At 34.6% G+C, this 23,808-nt stretch overlaps 1 protein-coding gene and 1 long non-coding RNA gene across 2 annotated transcripts; one reads left to right on the top strand and one right to left on the bottom strand.

The window, feature by feature from the left end:
- Nucleotides 1–7,550: 7,550 nt before the first annotated feature.
- Nucleotides 7,551–17,522, bottom strand: LOC113520996 (ankyrin repeat and zinc finger domain-containing protein 1-like). The gene is made up of 11 exons (XM_052897311.1): nt 17,206–17,522; nt 16,007–16,216; nt 14,704–14,864; nt 13,717–13,995; nt 13,216–13,438; nt 12,817–12,946; nt 11,676–11,997; nt 10,940–11,100; nt 9,609–9,748; nt 9,296–9,450; nt 7,551–8,810 (listed from the first exon to the last, which is right to left on the bottom strand). Exons 1-11 carry the CDS (start codon nt 17,327–17,329, stop codon nt 8,670–8,672), a joined length of 2,046 nt encoding a protein of 681 aa, XP_052753271.1. The 5' UTR covers nt 17,330–17,522; the 3' UTR covers nt 7,551–8,669.
- A 2,598-nt stretch (nt 17,523–20,120) lies between these two features.
- LOC128201177 (uncharacterized) lies at nt 20,121–22,281 on the top strand. Its single transcript, XR_008253102.1, has 2 exons — nt 20,121–21,038; nt 21,828–22,281. It is a non-coding gene; the product is annotated as an uncharacterized LOC128201177 (long non-coding RNA).
- The last annotated feature ends 1,527 nt before the right edge of the window (nt 22,282–23,808 follow it).

Consider the following 23,808-nt stretch of genomic DNA (forward strand, 5'->3'; position numbering starts at 1 on the left):
TTGTGAAATAATTATTATGATGGCTCCTACTGATTTAGGCATGGGTAATATGCATAACGATCCGATATCTATATATTGGGTTCCTCTGGACACTCGTAGCGGAAAAAGGTCATCCCTTGTCTATCGGATATCTGTTTTCGAATATGTTAAAAATCTGTGATGCAATATTATTTTTTGGATAACAGACTTTTAAGATATTCGCTGATGGACCAGCATATAGTTATTGTAACTGAAATAATTAGATATTAATAATTAGATATTGTAAGATATTACACTCCCCTATAATACAGGCGTTTATAGACTACAGTACCCATTTACCATCAGACGGACTGTATGCTTATTTTATCAGAACGCAATGAGGACTTGACTTGATTGAGTTAAGTTGAGGGAATTGACTTGATTTTGATAAAAAAAAAGAGTTGAAGACGGTGTCTAACAAAAAGTATATTTACAGGGATCACGGACCTCGTCAAAAACCTTAGTAAAATAAACAAGCAACCCGGCCAGGCTTCGCACGGGTGCAATATTTGTTTGTGTAACTTTTACACTATTCAACACAATAAAACTGATGTTTTAGCGCGTAAACTAAACGACGTGTAAAATGTATTTTACTTTTAACATAAAAAACCATCCTTTGGCTGAAATATTAAACTTAGATATATGGTGTATATATATATATATATATATATATATATATATATATATATATATATATATATATATATATATATATATATATATATATATATATATATATATATATATTTGTAAAACTAAAGGTAAAGATAATTTTTGCTACAGATTTTATTCCTTTATTTCAAACCGTTCGGGTAGCGCATGCCATATTATGGAATTTTTGCCGACTTCAAATACATTTATGCAACTTAGAATGGCAAACAAGCTGACGGCCCACCTGATGGAAAGTGATAACCGGCGCCGGTGATAACTTTTGTACAAAGTCTCTCTCTGGTATGTATTTATATATTAATTTTCTTTACATACCTACATCATAGGTAGGTGTATACAGTTCTCTTTTATTGTATTATATGTTAAATGTAAAAAGATATTATTGAGTTTTTCTTTAGCTGTACGGTCTTTATCCTTGCACATTCTACAGTTTTCTTACAGTTTCTCAAAGGTTGACTGTGAGACATCCCTTTATGGGATAAGTCCGCTATTGTACTCGTATATTTAATATTTTAATGTGTCCACTATAATTTTTTTTTTACAATACAATAATACATATATTCACAATTGGTTAATTGAAAAAGGAGTTTCAGAATAAAATCGGAATAATACTATATGGGATGGAGAAGGATATAGACTACATTTTAACCCGCTAAGTAAACGTATCCGGTCACGCGGACGAAGTCGACGGTAAAAACTAGTATTACATAAAAGCAAACATCGGGACCTGTTAAAGAAAGGAACGGCGATATAGGTATTCTTTATTTTCCTGCCCTAGATATTTTTTATATTCAACGTGACGTATGTAGTGTATATTTCATATATTGAGCTGACGGTCCACTTTATTTTCGCTGAATAACGCTCGTTAAGCTTAGTCAAAAGTTTTGAAGCGAATAGGATTTACTAAGGACATATATATAGTAGTTACTGAGCTATATTCACTAGCTAGTAACCATTGCTATTCACTAATCCAAAGTAATTTTATTTCTGTAATATAGTAAGCTATGTTATTTTGTAAAGGTTTTTTTTTTATGTGCGAAAATGGTATGGTAACCCCGCCTGCGCTAACGGGATACGCTGGCGGAGCACCAGTGAAGGGTGATAGATGAGAATGAAAACAGGCCAGTTAGCCCATCATGATGAATTCATCAGGAATTAACCATGATAGTTTCCAGGGACCACGAGGAGGTCGACCTGATTGGGTATATTGCTTGCAATAGGATTCTCAGTCTCCATTACTACCAATCCCTTTCCTCCCATTTTGTAAAGGTTCATTTTTTTATTTTGAACTCACTTCACTTACATTTTCACTTCATCTAATTTTCATATCTGTAAACTTTAGAATAGCCCCATGGAGGCATAGAATAGGCCACCCCTTCGTTTCCCGTGGGTGTCGTAAGAGACGACAAATGGTGGAGGGATGGGCAGCAGCGTCCCTTTTAAAACATCTCTAAAGCCTAACTGCGATTGCCAATCAGTCTGCCAAGCGTGGCAACTACTGACAAAACCCCCCAAGGGGGAGGCTTATGCTCAGCAATGGACGGTTAAGAGCTGATATGATGATGACGATGATTAACTTTTAGAATGAACAGGTAAACTGGAATAAGTTTAGAAAACTGAAAGTATATTCCTAAGAATGGCAGCATTGCTACTTCAATTCACTACGGCCGTTAATAAAATGGTACCGTCATCGATCTTACTTACAGAATACCAAATGTAAATCACTTGCAAATGCGTTAGTGAAATACGAGTTTAACTTTACAATATAGCATTACTGTGGTTATATTTTTTATAGACTAACTTCCAACTAAAAAAATTGGTGATAAGTAGATGTTATATCTAATAATGGCGACACACATACCTAAGCTCACTATGACGCTATCATCGATCTCACTTACAAAATACCAAATGTAAATCACTTGCAAATGCGTTAGTGAAATATAATAAATAATAAATCATTTATACAGCTACAATACAACAATATTAATTAAAAAAATTTACATTAAAATAATAAAATTATATGGTAGCAGCTGAAATGGTCCCCACACAGCGTAAGCTGCAGCGTGGTGCTACAGCGCTGATTTTCAGTGGGGCCACTACTCGATAGGTAACAACAGGATGTAATTTATAACACACTGGACCTTATAGAAGATATGAACATTGTATGTGAATATAATAATATATTATTTATTGTACAACATATATAAAGTATAATGAAGCTATAAAAATAATTATATATATTAAATAATGTTATTTGAATAATTTTGTACTCTAAGTATGCATGCATTAGTTATAATTTATCTGCCAAATTTACAGTTTCTGTACTTGAAATATATGTGTTTTTTTTAAGTGACATTTAAAAATTGAAATTATAGTATAACTTTATACTATAGTAGTAGTGTGTTTATATTTTTTATAAACTAACTCCCAACTGAAAAGTGAGTTATTAGGTACATGTTTGAAATGTTTTTATGCGTTATCTACCTGTGGCATCACAACCCCCAAATGGATTGACAGATTTCAATATGACTTTTTTTTATTTCATTTGATGGCAGATTAAAACGGAATGGTTTTTGTTTAATTAAAATCTGTTTACAGATAGATATAGAGCTTTTAAAAGCAACCTTCTATATCGTATGTAAACAAACACATTACCTTAAAAATAATTGAAATATTTTTTTTACTTTTTTACAACCGACGTCAAAAAGATGGTTTTCAATTCAGCCATATGTTTCTTTTTATGTTTATCACCTCGTAAAACTATTAGTTGTAAACCTATATAGAAAATTTTTTTTCTTATCTGAAAGGATATACTTACAGATTAGTCCCACAGAAATATTTTCAATATCAATGCAGTAGTTTAATTTTTATATCAATATAACTTTTTTCTCACAATTGAAATTTTTTTGTGTGAATTAATTATTATTTATATAACAAAAGTGTCACATTTTATGCCCATCAATGTAATAGTAAATTTTAGATCAAAATAACTGGTTTCATCATATATAGTTTTTTTTTTGTGGGAGACAATTATTAATTTTTTTTTTATTATTATTTTAAGGGCTTTTACCTTTTCAGGTATAAATTATTCATCCTAAACTGATTTCTCAAACAAAACTTTATCTACCTTCCCTAGACGCGGAAAGAGATTAATTAATGGGCATATTAATTATTTAATGTTCGCAATATTATAATGTATTAGAAGAAAGATATAAATTTGTATACAGTATTGCATTGCAACGATATAAATTATCGTTTAAAACTTAAGCGAAAATAACTGATTTTTCTCACAATTGATTCCCTTATTTTTTTTTTATGTTTCACCGCCTTATCGCTTATTATTACGTCTTTATATCCTGAAGATGTCAGAAGGAATAATGACACAATCATCACGCGGACGTAATAAGTCAAAATAATTTAGACTTTCAAAATATTGCTTGTGTACCTTTCCTATTCGTGTTTTTTTTTTTTTGCTGTGTTTCGGTTTAAATTATTAATTTACAGGGGAAGGGATTGAGTCCTAGGAATGGCGGATTATCAGTATCATTGGACGAAACAATATACTCTGTTATGTCCATGGGTCATGTCTATAGGCGTCGGTTACCGCTTTTCATCAGGTAGTAGGCCGTCAGCTTGTTTCCATTCTAAGTTGCATAAAAAAAAAACTTTTATGCGAACTTCGTGTGACCGAAATATATTGATTAATGGAGATAAATAGTAACCTATGTCCTTCCACATCCCACACAGTACACGTATACCAAATTCAATGCAATCGATTAAGCCGTTAAACGCAAGGGGTAACGAATTTATTTACTTTCACATTTATAGGATTACCAACATATAGATACAGCTAAACATTTTAGTGGTTATTTTAATACACTGGTAGATTAGATAAATTGCATTATCATTCATGTTTTTTTAATGGATGAAAAAAAAATTAATTATTTAATATTCGCAATATTTGAAGTAAGATTTTTAGAAGAAACATTGAAATTTGCATACAATATTGCATTGCAACGACTAGTCAGATTATCATATTAAAACTTAAGCGAAAAGCCAAACTGATGACGAATTCGGAAATAGCTATTCCCTTATTTGGCGTTGAGTACCTATTATGTTTCACCGCCTTATCGCTTATCATGTTAACGTCTCTTACATCCTGAAGATGAGAAGGAATAATGACACAATCACCACGCGGACGTAAGGCAAAACCGTGGTCAAAATAATCACTACTTCAGATGAAAGACATTTGCGCCAAGATCGATCTGCTTGTTGTCCGTGAGTTTTCGTGTTTCAACGGTGACCGAAAGTAGTTGTGTTTGCATTGCTGTGTTTCTTGTTCCCAAAAACCAAAAGGGGCGGCATTTGGGGGACATAAATGAGATTACGACGGGGCAGCTGAGAAACCTACAACCAGAGGACTTTCAAGGAGTCCTCAGTGGAATGGCAACGCATGTCACAGGGGAGTACTTTGAATGGGATAAAATTGACCTGAATAATTGTAAAATAAAATTTTTAAAAAACTTTTATACGTACTGTCGTATACGCTGTCCATGGTTAGTCCATTGTGATAAATACACTTGGAATTCAGCAGGATGGTTTGTAAAGGTGCGTTATACTGCGTCTATGTTTTTTTAATGGATGATAATGGAATGGTAACCCCGCCTGTGCACGGTATACGCTGGCAGGGCACCATTGGGGATGATAGGTGTAAATGAAAAAAATCTCAGTTAGTCCATTGTGATAAATACACTTGGAATTCAGCAGGATGGTTTGTAAAGGTGCGAAATATATTGTTTTTTTAATGGATGATAAAAGTAACCTATGCCTTCTAACGGTATACGCTGGCACACCAGTTGGGGATGATAGGTGTAAATGAAAAAATATCTCAGTTAGTCCATTGTGATAAATAAACTTGTAATTCAGCAGGATCGTTTGTAAAGGTGCGTTATACGAACTCATGTTTTTTTAATGAGTTATAATATTAAATCCGATGTGCTAATATACGCTGGCAGGGCACCAGTTGGGGATGATAATTATGAAAAAATATCTCAGTTAGTCCATTGTGATAAATACACTTGGAATTCAGCAGGATGGTTTGTAAAGGTGCGTTATACTGCGTCTATGTTTTTTTAATGGATGATAATGGAATGGTAACCCCGCCTGTGCTAACGGTATACGCTGGCAGGGCACCAGTTGGGGATGATAGGTGTAAATGAAAAAATATCTCAGTTAGTCCATTGTGATAAATACACTTGGAATTCAGCAGGATGGTTTGTAAAGGTGCGTTATACTGCGTCTATGTTTTTTTAATGAGTGATAATGTAATGGTAACCCCGCCTGTGTTATGGTGTAATGGTTACCATTCAATTATTTTAAAAAATATACTCATTTCAAAAATACTAAATTATTACCAATATTTTTTTTTATACAACTTAGAATGGCAAACAAGCTGACGGCCCACCTGATGGAAAGTGGTAACCATCGCCTATAGACATGTTTTTGTGATAGATGAGAATGAAAACAGGCCAGTTAGCCCATCATGAAGAATTCATCAGAAATTAACCATGATAGTTTTCAGGGAGAACCGCGAGGAGGTCGACCTGGTTGAGTATATTGCTAGCAAAGTCTCCATTACTAACATTATGTCTTTATGCTTTTAGGCTTATGTCTTTAGGCGACGGTTACCATTTTCCATTAGGTGGGCCGTCTGCTTATTTGCCATTCTAAGTTGAATAAAAGAATATATTAAAACAGATTTAGATATAATAGTACATATCCGCATAGACAAAAAATATCTCCTCTTAAAAGCTGATTAAAACATAATATACATGGTATGTATATTCATTCAATATCCATTAGTTATAGTACTTTGTTCCGAGATGAATATTATACCAACTATAGAATGAAAACCCCGTTAAAATCTATTCAGAACTTTTTGCGTAACGCTCGAAGAAACGCAATTTCGAACGCATGGACCATTTTTTGCTTCGGTTTGCGACCCAAATTTTCCTTCTATATTGTAATATTACTTATCTCTATATCATTGAGAGCAGATTCCTAGAGTGGTCGATATCGGCTCCTTGGGGTCGAAGTTGGATTCCCAGGGGTCGACATAACCGAATACTGAGGGCCTACCATGAAGTGTTTTCCGAAATTTCGGAGCCGAACGAAACACAAATTTGATGTTAAAATTACATAATACATGCCGTTTGGAAATATTAAAAATGTTAAAATATTGTTCCTTTGGACTTTTATGATAGAATGTATGACGAACGAAATGTTAAATTCTATTTATTCATCCGATTTTGGTATTAACAAAAACACGAAAATAAGTCCGAAATTTCGGAATTTCATTTCATGGTAGACCCGCTGATTGTGGGGGTCGACATACAACACAATTTATTAACAGAAGTTCTTATTTGACACTTTCAAGATACTGTATATTATACTGTAACTTGGAAGTAATTTGTATTAATATTTAGTAATTATACTTGTTTATTAATTATAATTATAATTACCAGAGGGAGACTTTGTACAAAAGTCGATTGCTTGGGTACCTCTGTCCCATTCGTGTTTCTACCGTGAAGCAGTTTTGTTTGCATGGCTGTGTTTTGGTTTGAAGGGTGGGATATGGCGTGAATTTACTGGGTACAGAGGAGAAACACCTGAGTCCTCAGAAATGGCAACGCATGGGGGGTATCATGGGCGAAACAGTATACTCTGTTATGTCCGTGGTACTGCTCATGTCTATAGGCGACGGTTACCACTTTCCATCAGGTGGACCGTCAGCTTGTTTGCCATTCTAAGTTATATAAAAAAAAAAAAAAAAAAAGCATTCGGGTAAATAATGAGACATAAAATATATTAATCAACTATTTATTTCACTCACTTTAAAGCAAGTGCGTTGTGTAAAACATTATTTAAAACACTATATGTACATGACTTTTAAAGTCATTATTGTATTGTTACATTTCCTCTTTATTGTAAACTTTTACCTTCTCATTCATAAAAGCGTCAAATCTCTCATAAAGCTACTTTAACTATTGAATTGAGTTGTTCTTTCTCTTTCTTTTACACTAAATTTCCAATTTGAAAGAATGTGACAAAACCGTGTAAAAGTTAAAATAGATTTGTAGGTTTTAGTTCTTATGAATAAGAAGGCAAAAGTGCACCGGTGGGGGGAAAAGGCATTGTTAGTAATGGGGTCTAACTGACCATAGTAACTAGCAATAAAAAAAAAATCAGGTCGACCTCTACGCGGTTTCCCCTGGAAACCATCGTGGTTAATTCTAGTGAAATTCGTTACGCTAACTGACCTGCTTCCATCGTCACCTATCATCCCTCACTGGTGTCCCGCCAACGTATAATGATAGCGCGGGCGGGGTTAGATACCACATCACCCATAAAAAAAGTGCACCTGTTATATATAAGGGTCGTCCATTAGATAGATAGATACTCTTTATTGTTTCCTCCAAAAGATTACAATAGTAAACTTATTATAAATATAAACGATTACAAGAAATAATCGCACGATGGCACGCAAATAAGGCTATAAATTCTATTATTTGTAAAATATATTTATCTAAATTCATGAGGTTCAAAAGGGGAAGGAGGAGGAGGATTTGGAAAAATTACAAAATACCACAAAGAAGGTGGGAGGATGTAGTAAGATACCACGTGTATTTACTTTCCCATTGAACGCGCAATTTTTAAGCCGAAAAGCAGCGCATGACCATTTTTTTTTACAACTTAGAATGGCAAACAAGCTGACGGTCCACCTAATGGAAAGTGGTAACGTATAAAATATACATGATTTTGGGTAAGGGGTTAATTTAAAATCTCGTTATGTATCATTGGGGAGAAGGGGGGTTCAAAAGTTGCTAAAAAATATCACGTAATTAATGGACGACTCCTTATAAACAGAAAATTATCTAGTATTTTGAATATTTCATAACGAGAAGCACTAGTGGCAGTGTTCATTACGCGCTCATTTTCAGCGGCCTAACGTTCCTATGGTTTTGCAGGCATCCAATGCTGCAGAACTTGTATTGGTTGTACTCGAACGGCTTCTTTGGTAGTCGCGCGCCGCAGAGGAAGCATCGTGGCTCGTCCAATTTTGCCTGAATTAATACAATATCATATTAAATTTCCATATGGTTTTGGCATAAGAACCTTTACCGTAGGTGTCGAAAATGGCGACTAAGAAAATTAAATGGTCGAGGGATAGGCAGTAGTGTCCCTCTTAATACATTACTAAAGTCTAACTGCGGTTGCCAACTCGCGCGCCAAGCGTAACAACTACTGATAAACCCCCATTTATGGAGGAGACCATGTTTAGCAGTGGATAGTTAAGAGCTGATATAGTAATATGCTCAACGAATATCATAGAGTAGACGTATTCCATTGTATAGTACATATTATGTTTTGTATTAAATAAAAAAAATTGTGTAACTTTTTTTTCATTTGCTACAACTTACACAATTTTTGTTTATCTCTTGATATAAATAAAGATTTTATCTATCTATCCCAATTAATGATATATTCTGGTTAAGCAGACGAAGTCACGGCACTTCAAAGCTAGTGAATATATAAATAATGTTTCCACCTTCTCAGCATCAGTCAACTGCAAGAATTTGTTGGTGCGTATCTTCTCAACTTGTTTCTCTCTGTCGCGCTGTCGCTTCGCACGCTTCTGCTGCGCTTTCTTCTCCTTTTCTTGTTCTAGAAGTTCCAGGGTTATTGGCCCCGGAATTTGAGACTGCAAGAAAGTAAATATAATAATCGATATACGAGTAGGTATATATATATATATATATATATATATATATATATATATATATATATATATATATATATATATATATATATATATATATATATATATATATATATATTATATATATATATATATATATATATTGCATAGTTGTATTTCTCGGGGAACTGTCCCTGGAACAATCGGAACGCGATCCTCGTGTCCGCGTGTGGTGTCGCCGCGTAGGGCGTCTTCAGATCGTGGTTCTTTATACATGGATTGCTACCAGCTGTCAGCAGTTGCCTGTTAGAATTAACTTCAGTTTTTTTTTATACAACTCAGAATGACAAACAAGCTAACGGCCCATCTGATGGAAAGTGGTAACCATCGCCTATAGATATGAGCAGTACCATGGACATAACAGAGTATACTGTTTCGCCCATGATACTCCCCATGCGTTACCATTCCTGAGGACTTAGGTGTTATTCCTCTGTACCCTGTAAATTCACGCCATATCCCACCCTTCAAACCCAAGCAGCCATGCAAACACAACTGCTTTACGGTTGAAACACGAATGGGACAGAGGTACCCAAGCAATCGACTTTTGTACAAAGTCTTCCTCAGTTATAAATATTACGCTATTAGTGGATGCAGGTGGCACAGGACCGTCCTTTATGGCAGTCTATGGGGGAGGATTATGTCCAGCAGTGGATGGGTAATGATGATAGCTATCCTTACTAATATTATAAATGTGAAAGTGAGTTTGTTTGTGTACTTTATAGCGCCTTAACAATTTAAGCATACATACATACATACATACATACATATCTGTCACCCATTAGGGTAGGCAGAAACAATGGAACACCAAATACTTCGATTCAAACAAACCTCTTTCGCTTCTCCACATTCATCAATCTTTTCATACACGCTCGCCGGTTACGGGTACTTTTAATTTGGCCCTTCTTCAGCACGTCGCCTATTTGGTCAACATACGTCCGTCTAGGGCGGCCCCTACCGACATCTCCATTCATTCTTGCTCGATAAATCTCTTTCGTAATTCTTCTTTCATCCATCCTCACCAAATGACCAAACAAACAATTTAAGCAATCAATATGAAATTTGGTATACACATACTGTATGGAATGGAGAAAGATAGGCCAGAATTTAAACAGGTCAGTATACGTATCCCGGTCATACGAACGAAGTCGTTTAGCGTAACTGTTGACTGGTAGAGAATGCCATCAATCAGTAAATCCGCTCTATAGACATATTTTAATGTGTGCAAATGTATAAATAAATAAATAAAAGCTAGTAACTTTATTAAAATATCATTCTTTACCATTATCCTAAGACGTTTTATTAGGGATGCTGCTACGCATCCCTCGGCTGTTCAGACCATCTTTACTATTATTGATTGGAAACATCATTATTTCATAATACCCTATGGTAACCTTTTACCGTTAGCCACACCTGTCTGGTAAATGGGTTACTTACGTAACGATCTCCGGTTTGGCAGCTATCGCGGCTTTATGCAGCGCCGTGTTACCGTCGGCCGGGTCTTGAGTGTTACACGCCGCCTCCAACTCAGCGCTCTCCCAGCCTTCCAGTATTGTTTCCAGAGAATGACACTCGTCGCCCAATATTAATTTCCACATCTGGAAATTTCTATTTATGTTAGGATGATAAGCAGAGTGGTCTGTCTGATGGTAAACGACTGTGTAACCTGCTTAGTTGCAGAAATAATAAAAAAAAAAACAAAACTGATGACTTAGTACAAAGTCTACTACTAATTTTACCGCCCATGTTGCCAGATTGTGGAATTCTCTTCCTATATCTTTCCGTGAGAGTCAATCTCTAAATATTTTTAAGAGTAGACTTAAAGAGCATCTTTTATCTCTATGAACATATATTTATCTATATGTGTAGGTATATTATATGTATATGTGTATGTATGTATGTGTAAATATATGCATAGGTGTATATAGGGTATGTGTATTCATACGACTAAATATAATGTAATTAATTTAAATTTGTCTAGTTTCTTTGTTTAAAAATTTCCACAATATTGTACACCACTCTACCCGCTGACATTGATGCTCCTTCCCACTTTGGATTTGCTGGAAGAGAACTCTTTTAGAGTTAAGCTCGCCTTTGTACATTTGATTACCTCTGTCATATTTTTATAAATAAATGGTGTGAACAATAATGTATAAAGTAAAAAAAATATTACCTTCTTAATATTCGGCGATATTTTCTGCGGTTGTTTCTTCGGAGGTTGCTTAATTTCTTGTTTGTTGTCGTCCGCCTTCTTCTTCTTCTTCTTTTTCTGATCCTTCTTCTCCGGACAATTCTCCACTTCGCTGTCAGAGCTCGCCGGACACGTAACATTGCAGTCGTTGAGCAGGTCCTTCCTGGAATTGGTGATGACGCCTCTACTGCTTTGCTCTGATAATGTTTTAATCCAGCCAACCGGTGTCTCCGAGTCGATATAACATGGGCCTTCGTCTTCGCTCGACATCAATTGGGTTGGCAACTCGCGGGGGACGCGCTCTCTGTAGATTCATCAAATATTAAAAATAACATTATTGATCAAAAATCATTTAAAAGTGATTCATTGACTCTTAATAAAGGTATAACCTGTAATTCGAAAGCCGGATCCTCTATTCTGTACCATAAGTTTTCAACATGGACGATAACGTCCCCTTTTGGAAATTTAAATTTTTTAGGGATGGGGGGCAAGAGATGGCCCAGAGAAAATCAGGAAGCGAGACATAAGATCACTCCTCATTGAGATAGCGTAGAGGGGGCATAAACAAATAAAAAATATTCTAAAAAAGGCAGGTAGTAAATAAAATTAAAATCAGAGACACTAAAAAAATCATATTGGCAAAGTGAACAGTGGGCTATATTAATTTGAGAAAATATGCTCTATACAAATCCTATATATAATCAATTTAGTTATACAATTTAAAATATATAAAATTTAATTGACTTATTTAGTATAAATGCTAGTCTATTATAGGATTTACGTGACTGTTGAAGAAAGAAGGGTAATTTTATTTGAACATATACCAAGAATTTCTTTCATTAATTAGATCCCTGTATAAAAATTACATAAGACACGGCAGAAGTGAATTCATGTATCATTTAGTATAAATTTGAAACACGATCTAGACATACATTATTACAAAAATTTTAAAAACTTTTTGGAACTTTTCATTACAAACGTCTATGACTAGTTTTTTTTTTTTTTTTTTAAATATTTGCAAAGGGCAGAATTGAGTGCACAATTTAGTTGAATTAACTCTATTTGCAATATAATTTAATTTCTTTCTCTATGCATTTTAAATTGACTTTATAAATTTATTTACCTGGATTTTGCTCTATCTACAGGCTTGTTAGGACTTTTTTGAGGCTTTTTCCTTTCAACATTTGGATCAGATGACGTGGTTTTCACTCCAACGGATGCTATTAATGCCTTTTGAAATAATTCCATGGTATCTGTAACATTTTACAAAATATCAAAATATATATATAATAATAATAATATATACTAGTAAATAAAAGTAATATAGACTCGGTGCTCATGCACCGATCCCAAATAATAATAAATGGCAAGGGGTAAAGAAGAAAAAATATAGTATGTAATAGGACTTTATCAATAAAAATAACATGAATTATATACAAACCATAAAGTGGCTCTGGACCATTCCTTATGGCAGTCTATGGGGGAGACCTATGTTTAGCAGAGAGGATGATAATATACGAACCATATACTTCAATACTGGCGACAGTTTCGTGTACTCTCTTCACCTCTTTGTATGTAGGTTTCTTGGTGGGGAAAGGCAGCGGTCGCACCCTCAAATCCTCCCTTTTTAAGGGCGAATTTTTGCCAAATATCGCCGACTGGTTTACAGAGCCTACCGCCCGATATAATATTAAGGAGCAACCGGCCAGATCATTCTCCCATCCTGACATAATTTCTTGAACATGCTGTAAAAACGAATAAACATGTAGGCATTTTCATCATCTTTTAAACCAATAATAAAGGGGGCATTAAAAAAATACACGTAGCGGTGGGGAGAAAGGATTGTTATCAATGGGGAGATTAGCCCCCATTGATATCAATATATCCTATCAGGTCGACCTCCACGCGGTTTCCCCTGGAAAACTATCATAATTCATTTTTGACGAATTCATCACGATGAACCTACTGAACTGCTTCATTCTCACTTATAATCCATTCCGTTTTCATCCGTTACACAACTGACCTCTAGGAACTGCGCCTGGTTGTAGCGGCGCAGGCTGGCGCCGGCAGAGCGCGGCGCGGCGGCGTGCTGGTCGCGCGCGGCCTGCGCCTGGCCCTGGCCGCGCCGCGTCACGTACGAGTGGTGCGTCTTGTGCACCACCGGCACGCCGCCCGAGAACACCGCGCCCGCGAAGTGCCCCCCCGACACCATCAGCACCGCCCACCGCTGGTACCCGGCCAGCGTCAGCCGCTGGCAACGATCCACCCACGCCGTGCCATCGCCGTCGGTCGACAGCTCCTCCTGTGACGACCGTTCGTTTTTAAAATATATACACTTGAAACATTTATAAAAACAAAGTATCAAAAATATTATCGTCATATCAGTCATTAACTGTCCACTGTTAAACACAGGGCTGCTCCATAAGGGTGATTTTGTTGTTGTTGCCACGCTTGGCAAGCCGATAGGCAACCACGTTTAGACTTTTGGTGATGTTTCATGAGGAACGCTGTTGCCCATCCCTCGGTCCATTAAGTTCCCTAGTCAACTCTTACGACATCCACGGGAAAGGAAAGGGTGGATCATGCTAGGCCGGGACCATATGGCATATTTATATATTTACACTTTATTGCACCATTTACAAAAATAATAGATACAATATTATTGGTCAATATACTGTCTACTGATCAGGAACATAGGCTACAGACCCAATTTTATTTTGAGCTTTTTGTTATAATAAACAATCTTTTCCTTTCAATATGAAAAAACACTGCCTATTTTTGATATAACACTGTTTTCATAACATTTGTAAGTCTCATTAGACAATGTAATCTCTTTTTAGTGTATATCTGTGTTTACACATTTATTTCCATTCCATTTCCATAGATAATATAATTTGAATATTAAAAAAATCTCACATTTTTAATTTCTCACACTATTAAATCAAAAGAAATTGTATTCTGAGCACACTTCACTACACACTTTACGACGCGACACTAAACACAATGTTACCTTCCGGTGATGCAATATGCACCTATAGATACAGAACACCTGGCCCTTCTTATTAGTGAAGAAAGCCTTACAGTGCCTGGTCGCTGCCGCAAACAGTTCACTTGTTGGGTTGCTGTTACTCTCCTCTGTGTCTGAATCACTGCCTGATACACTGGAGTCATCTATAAAGGAGTTAGTGTATCAAAACTGTGACAATAGGTGCAAAATGGGGGGAAGGGATTGTTTGTAATGCAGTCTGCATTACTATCAGTTTCAGTTTCATTGCTAGCAATATACCTTGCCAGGTCGGCTTCCACATGGTACGCCTTGAAAACCATCATGTCGAATCTCAGGCATATCAATGGGCTAACTGACCTGCCTTTTCATTCTCACTTGTCATCTCTCACTGGTACCTCGCCAAGGTATATCATTAGCGCAGGTGGGGTTACCATTCTATTATCATCCATTGAAAAAAAAATAGGTGCAAAATGTGTGTTCTTTATCCCTGGACCTTGCTCCTGATGAATGCTATTTTATTAATTGTTCACTGTGAAACATATCCTATAACACCAAATGAGTGGGGGAATAGAATAGTAACAAGGCTTGATAGCCTTATAGGCATTTTTAAGGGTGGGATGGCCAATTGAATCATGCCCTCCCCTACATCAGTAGCTTAGCTAGCTCTTTTTAAGAAGCCAAGGACCCTTGAAAAATAATCATAAATATGCCAATGGATAGCCCCAATTACTAGCAATATACCTTATTAGATGTACCTACATAGAATCTCGCTTAAAAACCACCATAACCTGATGAATTTATAATCTTGGTCAACATGAGGGAGACTTTGTACATAAGTCGATTGCTTGGGTACCTCTGTCCCATTCGTGTTTCTACAGTGAAGCAGTTGTGTTTGCATGACTGTGTTTCGGTTTGAAGGGTGGGATATGGCGTGAATTTACTGGGTACAGAGGAATAACACCCGAGTTCTCAGGAATGACAATGCATGGGGGGGTATCATGGGCAAAACAGTATACTCTGTTCAGTGTTCATGTCTATAGGCGACGGTTACCACTTTCCATCAGGTGGGACGTTAGCTTGTTCGCCATTCTAAATTGTATAAAAAAAAAATTACTTCTTCTCCACATTTCATCTTTCATTAATACCCTGCCAGTATAAACCAATAGGTGTTAACCAAGTAGGATTACTACTTTATTATCATTTAATATCAAAATCATATATCTAATAATATGTTAATTTTAACTCCCACATAGAGGGTCATAAGCAAATGTGACATAATTAGACAGACAATGAGCATATACCTTACCTTGTCTAGAATTAAATTGTCCTAAAGACAAAGGACTTTTGCCAAACAGTTTCCTTTTTAAATTATGTGTATGCCAATGATGCTTGTAATGTGCTATTTGCTGGGCTCTTGTATCAAATGGGCCAACACCACAGCATGAACAGCAGTTGCCATCTGCTGGTCCATTGATAGTTAAAGCATTTAAACGTTTCAACACACTTTGCTCATCAACTGTAAACAAATAATATCTTATGGATGTGATGGAAAGATTAGGAAATTATGATAAGATAAATAAATGATGGTGCAAGACAAACAAAAATAATAGAGTTGATATGTTGTGTCGTATTTGTAATGAATTTAGAATTTTAAATTAAAATCAAATTAATTTAGTTGTACAGTGGATTACAAGTTCTCGTCTTGTTATTAAAGCTCAGTATTGTACTTTACACAACATTTATTTTACTAAATTCAACATACTTAAAATTGTAAAGACATGATTATAAATTATATATTTCTTATTTGTATTAATATCTACGGGTGGCACCCTCTGATGTTACTAGGCAGCCTTCGTTACACAGAAGCACCTCTAATGTAACTATCTAATGTTGTCTTATAGACAACTGTTTGAATATAATAATTAATAATAAAAAAAGATTTTATTAAAAAAAATTATACTACTAGCATACAGCCCGTCTGATAGTAAACAGGATTACTGTAGCTTATAGATGCCTGTAACAGCATATATATATCATAATTACAACATTCGCTGACTAATCACCAAATTCCAAGAATTGTAATGTCTGCTATGGTGACATTTTGAACTGAAATCTTCATTTACTTTCTTCAAAACATTCACTAGGAAAATCTGGGAATTCACATAAGAATAAGAGTATAATTGTTGGTTTTTAGTAATATTATGTACTTTATTGTGAAACAAATACACGTGTTTTTACTCATTAATCCATTAAGTCAACACATTTTTGTTATTTCACTATATTATCTAATATTTGTATGGAAAATGATTGTTAAATTTTCCATAAAAAAATGATATAATATGTTGTAAACGAGAATATTAAACGTAATCAATTAAATATTAGCAACCAACCAAGGGTCACAACAGATTAAATTAAACTGAATCCATGAATAAAAAATGCAACTTTTTATTGGGTAAAGTTTTTGGTAACTTAAATTGAAACAAGTCATTCATAAATTCCACTTACCAACTTGATGAGATTCAGTGAGCATACATGTCGCAATTTTCAAACCATTGAGTAATTTTTCAAAGTTATCCAACTCATATGTTCTCACAATTTTTGGCTTTACCACATCTGTTTTCAGTGCCATTGTAAAAGATAATTCGCTAAATAATTATGGCAATGAAAGTTAACTAGTAATTATAGCTTTTATATTATATTCCTGACACAATGCACATTAAGAAAACCTAACCCATAATATAAATTTTAATAATTTTGTTTTTAATTCCAACTTCCTTGATCTGCTTGGCTGTACAATTTCAAGGAAATTTGATTCCAACTTCCAACAGAGATTACCAGATGCAATTTTTTATTTTTACCCAATTTTTTTTTTTTTTTTTTTTTTCTTTTTTTGTGGCGTTCACCCCGATATTAGGGTATTTTGCCAAGAACAAAACGGGGAAACGATAATAGTAATAAAAATACCTAACACAAACGAATTTAGAAAGGATAAGGATTAGGTCTAGGATATTTATAGGATATGAAGGATATACTTGTACATATGAGAATATACTTATAAATATATAGGAAAAGCAATTGATGCAACTATAAATGTATTCATGTAATATAACTAAATCTTAATATTGTTATCATATATATATGAAGATAGTATTTTATAGATAATAGGATCATTGGAAGAAAGTAGAGTAAGAATAGAAGTTGGGAATGGAACACAGATGGATCGGAGATGATTAAAAAGGGAGGTGTGGTCAAATTTAGAACATGAGAAGAATATATGATTCAAGTCCGCCACTTCAGCACCGCAATTACACGACGAACTTTGTACAATACCAAGCTTGTATAAATGAGAAGGTGTGCATACGTGACCTAGACGCATACGAGTTATAATAGTTGTTGCGGTCTTTCCAAGCTTTAATTTACAAAACCATGGTTTGAAAGGAATATCGGGTTGTATAAGGCGATAAAATCTTCCTTTTATTGTACTTGTTTTTTCCCAATATTCCTTCCAGGCATACCTTAAATATATTTTTGGGAGACAAGCCAGGTCACTACAGTAATTATGATACGGATACATATCACCACAAGTTACAGCCTCTCTTGCAATAAGGTCAGCTTTGTCATTGCCGCTAATACCACTGTGTCCTGGTAACCAGGCAAAAGAAACGGAATACCCTCTCAACATGCAAAGATAAAGACCTTGTCTTATATCACAAATAATGGGATAAACTGGTTTTGATTTAAACGGATATTTGGCTAGAGCTTGCAAAGAGCTCATAGAGTCAGTGAAAACTATTGCCTTATGTAATTTCATTAAAAGTATATATTCTACAGCTTTTAAAATACCATAACATTCCCCGGTAAAAACTGAAGACTCCGGTGGAAGTTTAATTTTTTGAACGATATTAAATTGTGAATGAAACACACCCACACCAACACAACCGCTATTGTCTGGTTTTGATGCATCAGTAAAGATGTAGTGCCATTCATTCCATTCAATGTCAGTTATAAACATAAATTTGGCATTCAATTCTGAATCATTTTTTGATAACCCAAAATCATATTTAATATTAGGAGATAAAACTAAAGATTGATATGAGCATTTATAAATGGGAAAACAGGACGATGTAAAAGTGGGAGATTCTATGGATTTATATTTTTCATAACTTTGTATTAAACATGGAGGTTTTTTATGTTTCCAATAAGATGAAGACGAAATAAAGATATGTAGTTGAGATAACTTTTGAATAAGCGGATGATCAGATAATTGTAAACAACGAAAAAAGAAGCGATCAGATAGATATTGCCTTCTTAAAACCAAAGGTGGATCACCGACTTCGAGCTGTAAAGCATTGATTGGACTTGATTTCATTGCTCCAGAGATAATCCTCAAGGCCTTTGATTGAATTAAATCCAATTTCTTAAAAGCAAATGAACTTCCTGGAGCTAACAAAAAAGTTCCATAATCAATGACACTCCTTATAAGACCATTATAAGCAAGTTTTAGTGAAACGGGATGTGCTCCCCACCAAACTCCAGCAAGGCACCTAAGAATGTTGAGGTTACGCTCACATTTCGTGGAAATATAATTACAGTGGGACAGACCTGTTAATTTATTATCTAGCACAATACCTAAAAATTTAATTTCAGTCTTTATAGGAATGTATGAGTTATCATAAAGCACCTTAATTTGTTGCGGTGATCTCATTCTTGAAAACAAAACTACACTACTCTTGGTTACAGAAAGATTAAGACCATTTGCATCTAACCACGTTTTTAACAAATCTAATGAATCAGATAATTTGGCAGAAGCAGATTCTATGGACTTCGCAATAAAATATAATAAAAGATCATCAGCATATTGTAAAATTTTGACGGATTTATCAAGGAATAATTCTAGATCGTATGTGTATATGTTAAATAAGATTGGACTAAGAACAGATCCTTGTGGAAGGCCTTTCCATACAGTTCTAGATAATTTGGTATCTTCATCTAAATCCATATGTATTGTTCTTTCTGATAAAATATTAATAATGAAATTAGAAAGCATTACCGGTACATTTAGAGCTTGTAATTTAGTTTTTAAAATAGAAATTATTACATTATCATAGGCAGAATTTATATCTAAAAAGGCTGAGAGGATTGACAAATTTTGTGAGAAAGCTATATGAATATCTGAAATAAGAATGCTCACATTATCTAAGGTGCTCTTACCTTTCCTAAAACCAAACTGGTTCGGGGATAGTAAGTTATTACTTTCTAAAAACCATTCTAGACGGTTTTTCACTAAATGTTCAGCTAGCTTTAGTAAGACAGAGGAAAGTGCAACAGGACGGTATGATGATGGTTCAGAAGGTGGTTTATGAGGCTTTAGAAATGGTATAATAATCTGAGACTTCCATGAAGTAGGTATATTTCCGAAATAATTATGGAATTAATTATATTTAAAAAGTAAATTAATGTCGCATCGCTAGCATTTTTAAAAAAGGAATACGGTATACCGTCTTCTCCCGGTGCAGAGTCTTTAATAGAAGCTAGAACACCTTTAAGTTCTACTAGAGTAAAAGGAGAGTCAAGTTCGAATAATTCGTCAGAGACGGATAGAGAAATATTGTAAAGGCATTCCGGCACATAACTAGGAGCAAGGCGATCTAAAAATTTATTCGCTAAAGTTAAATCGAGTGCAGAACGTGATGTATGATCACTAAAGGCAGATCTGAATCTTTTAATATTATTCCAAACGACTGATGAATTAACTTCTGGACAGATAGAAGAACAAAATCTTCTCCAGCCTTCTAATTTCTTTTTTTTCAGTAGTTTTCGAGTAGAACGTGAAACTGCGGTGTAAATTTCAAAATTTTCTGTTGTCATGTAATTATTATAATTTTTTTCAGCCTCTTTACGATTTTTAATTGCTTCCGTACAATCTTTGTCCCACCAAGGTGGGGAGGGAATTTTCCTGAAGCACTATTTTTAACAGGAAATAATAAATCAGCAACCTCCTTCATATTTATCATCAAGTCATTACAACATTGATGTTCATTTCCATGGTAAACAATAGGTAACTCCGATATTTTATTATCTAAATATTGTTTGTAAATATTCCAGTCTACATTTGATAAATTATATTTAAGCCGAGGACCACTCTTTCGACTTGAGGGAATGGAAATTGGAAAAGAAAGAATGAGGGGAAAGTGATCGCTTCCGAAGGTAGAGGAATGAGGATACCACGACAGTGAAGAAGCTAAATCAGAAGAACATATTGAAATGTCAGGAGCACTAAACCCTTCATTTGGTGCAGTTCTACGTGTTGGTACATCTGAGTTAATAATACATAAGTTGTAAGTGTCAATTATCGTCAGGAGTTTTCCACCATAAAAATTAGAAGTAGAACTGCCCCACGATTGGTGCTGAGCATTAAAATCGCCCATTACGAGAAAAGGTTTAGGTAAAATTGAAAATAATTGTTCTAGTTGTGAATATATTTGGCATGTAGGATCAGGAATATATAAAGTAACAAAACAGATACCATTTATAATTATAGCAGCTGCATTAATGCCGCTATATACAGGAAGCGAAAAAGAAGAAAAAGGAAGGGAGTTTTTGACCAATATGGCAACACCGCCATATCCGTCAGCTCTATCATCACGGAGACTTGTAAAGCCTGAAATCCTAAAAGGATATCCTGGCTTTAACCAAGTCTCTTGAGAGCTATTATAAAAGGATTATATTTATTAATTAAATAAAATAAGTCTGATTTCTTGTTTGTTATGCTACGACAGTTCCACTGAATTATTAGGACTTTGTAATCCATTGTGAGAAGTTAATAATTGAGAAAATACATTGTAAATGGCATCGTTGGACGGTGGTAAAGTTGTTTGTATCATTTTCGATTGCGATAACACTTTAATAAGCATGAGAATAATATCAAAGATGGATTGATTATTGTCAATATTATTTGATGATAATGCACAACCATTAGAGGGAGCAGGAATATTATATTCCTTAACTATGGCTTCATGGGCAGAACGATCATATCCTTGTTGTGCTTTTTGAGGAGAGCGTGGTTTAAGTGTAACTGTTTTTTTATATGATGATTGAATATGTGGTAATGATGATTTCTCTTTAAGGAAAGAAGATTGAAAATGAGATTTATTGGACGGAGATGATGATGTTAATACATCTGAATATAGTTTAGAAGTGGGAGGATGAAATTTTGATGCTTCAGCATAAGAAACACAACTGTGGGCCATTGTTTCTTTAATGGCTTTCTGACGTGCATATTCAGGACATTTCTTACTAATTGCTGAATGATAACCATTACACAAGATACAAGAAACATTTTCCTCATCTACTTCACATTTATCACCTGTATGATTTAGCCTGCATTTATAACATCGAGGATTTGAACGACACTGCATCTTGACATGTCCGAACCTACAGCAGTTATAGCATTGGATAGTGGGGTAAATGTACAAATCTACAGTTAATGATGTGTAAAACATAAATACTCTTTTTGGTAATATTTGTCCATCAAAAGTAATAACAATGGTTTCAGTATTAATAAAACTTGGTTGTCCTTCATTAATGGTCTTTTTCTTAATTCTTCTGGTTTTTAGAATTCTCCCACAACCTATAGGTACTGATATATTTTGGATTACTTCCTCTTCTGTCCAATCTTTAGGAATACCCCTCACAATTCCCATACGGGTTACATGGAAAGAAGGTATAAATGCCTTAAAATTATGTGTTTCTAAGTGACTATTATAAATGCATTTGCATTTTCAAAATTTGAGAAAGAAAGCGATAAACGGTTTCTTCCTATTCTTTTGAGGCTACCATTCACTATATTATTTATCTTATTAGTGTGTAAAAAGCGACCAAATGCAATAGGATGTAATGTAGTGTTATCATTAGGATGTGTTTCATTTTTTTGTACATGAACGACATAAGGAGCTACATCCTCGGCATTGTATAAAGTTCTGCTTAAAGTACTGGGTGGAGAAGCAGGTTTAACAGACTCGGTATTATTTACAACTGGTATTGATACTTGAGTTTGATTCTCATCCTCAATACATTGACAATCACTATCTTTAATTTTAGATTCGAGACCTTTGGTGTGCCTCCTTCGTTTTTTATTGCAATGTTTGCAAATGCGACGTTCGCCACGTACTCGCTTACGTTTAGAACTTGCAACGCTAGAACCATCTGTGTCCATACTAGATTCACCCAATATATCAAAACTATTATTAAATGGGATAGTTATATTTGCAGACACCTGGGGGGTTGTCCCCCCAGGGTCTATAGGTGGATCCATAATGTCTAGTTAATATAGGTAATTTACTTACCAATATTTACAGCAACAAACACTATTACTACAAAATATACAATTATATATACAATCTAATACACAATATATAAATAAGACTAATCCTTATATAATTAAAAATAAAATTAATTTAAAGAAGATCAAAAAACACTCCCGCTTTTTTAAACGTTTCCCGCGCTTTTTCCTACCCAATTTTGACAATGACAAAAAGAACGAGAAAAAAGTATATCACTTTGTAGAATATGGTAAAACAACATTCCATTTCACCATGTACCACAAAGTGATATGCGAAAAAATCCATTTCTACTTCTACCTCAATTTATCCTCTCCTTATTTTATGCCATTCTTTATTTTGTTATTTTCAATCACTGTGTAAAAAATTACGCAAATTTTTCTAAGCGCATTACACTTTTCTCCAAAAAAATAATTTCTTTAAAAATTCACGACACAAAAATGTTAACACAAAATTGCGAAAAAATACTCAATCTGGCAATGCAGCATCCTTCGCTGTCATACTGACTTAGTGTCTTGTCATGCTATCACTGACACTTATAAAAATGACAATCACAAACGTCAACACGTTTTATTACTTCTTTTCCTCAATACCAACCGATCACTATTTTTACGATCATTTTTACCAACGTCAACAAGCTCTTAATTCAAAAATTATTATTTATCCACAAGTAGTATTCAAATCAGATCACAATCATAACAAACAATTGCGCATTGTCCCATTGCATATTTATGTATACACCTATCCCCCGATTTACACGGTACTTGTT

Source organism: Galleria mellonella, unplaced genomic scaffold (genome assembly GCF_026898425.1).
Source record: "Galleria mellonella isolate WM207_F2 unplaced genomic scaffold, CSIRO_AGI_GalMel_v1 utg36, whole genome shotgun sequence".
Classification (NCBI taxonomy): Eukaryota; Metazoa; Arthropoda; class Insecta; order Lepidoptera; family Pyralidae; genus Galleria; species Galleria mellonella.

Coding starts and splice junctions, on each gene's coding strand:
- LOC113520996 (XM_052897311.1), bottom strand. CDS start 17,329: ATGGCACTGAAAACAGATGTGGTAAAGCCAAAAATTGTGAGAACATAT. Junction 13,996..14,703: donor GCATATTGCATCACCGGAAG/GTAACATTGTGT, acceptor CGGTCGTCACAG/GAGGAGCTGTCGACCGACGG. Junction 11,101..11,675: donor TATCGCCGAATATTAAGAAG/GTAATATTTTTT, acceptor AGAAATTTCCAG/ATGTGGAAATTAATATTGGG.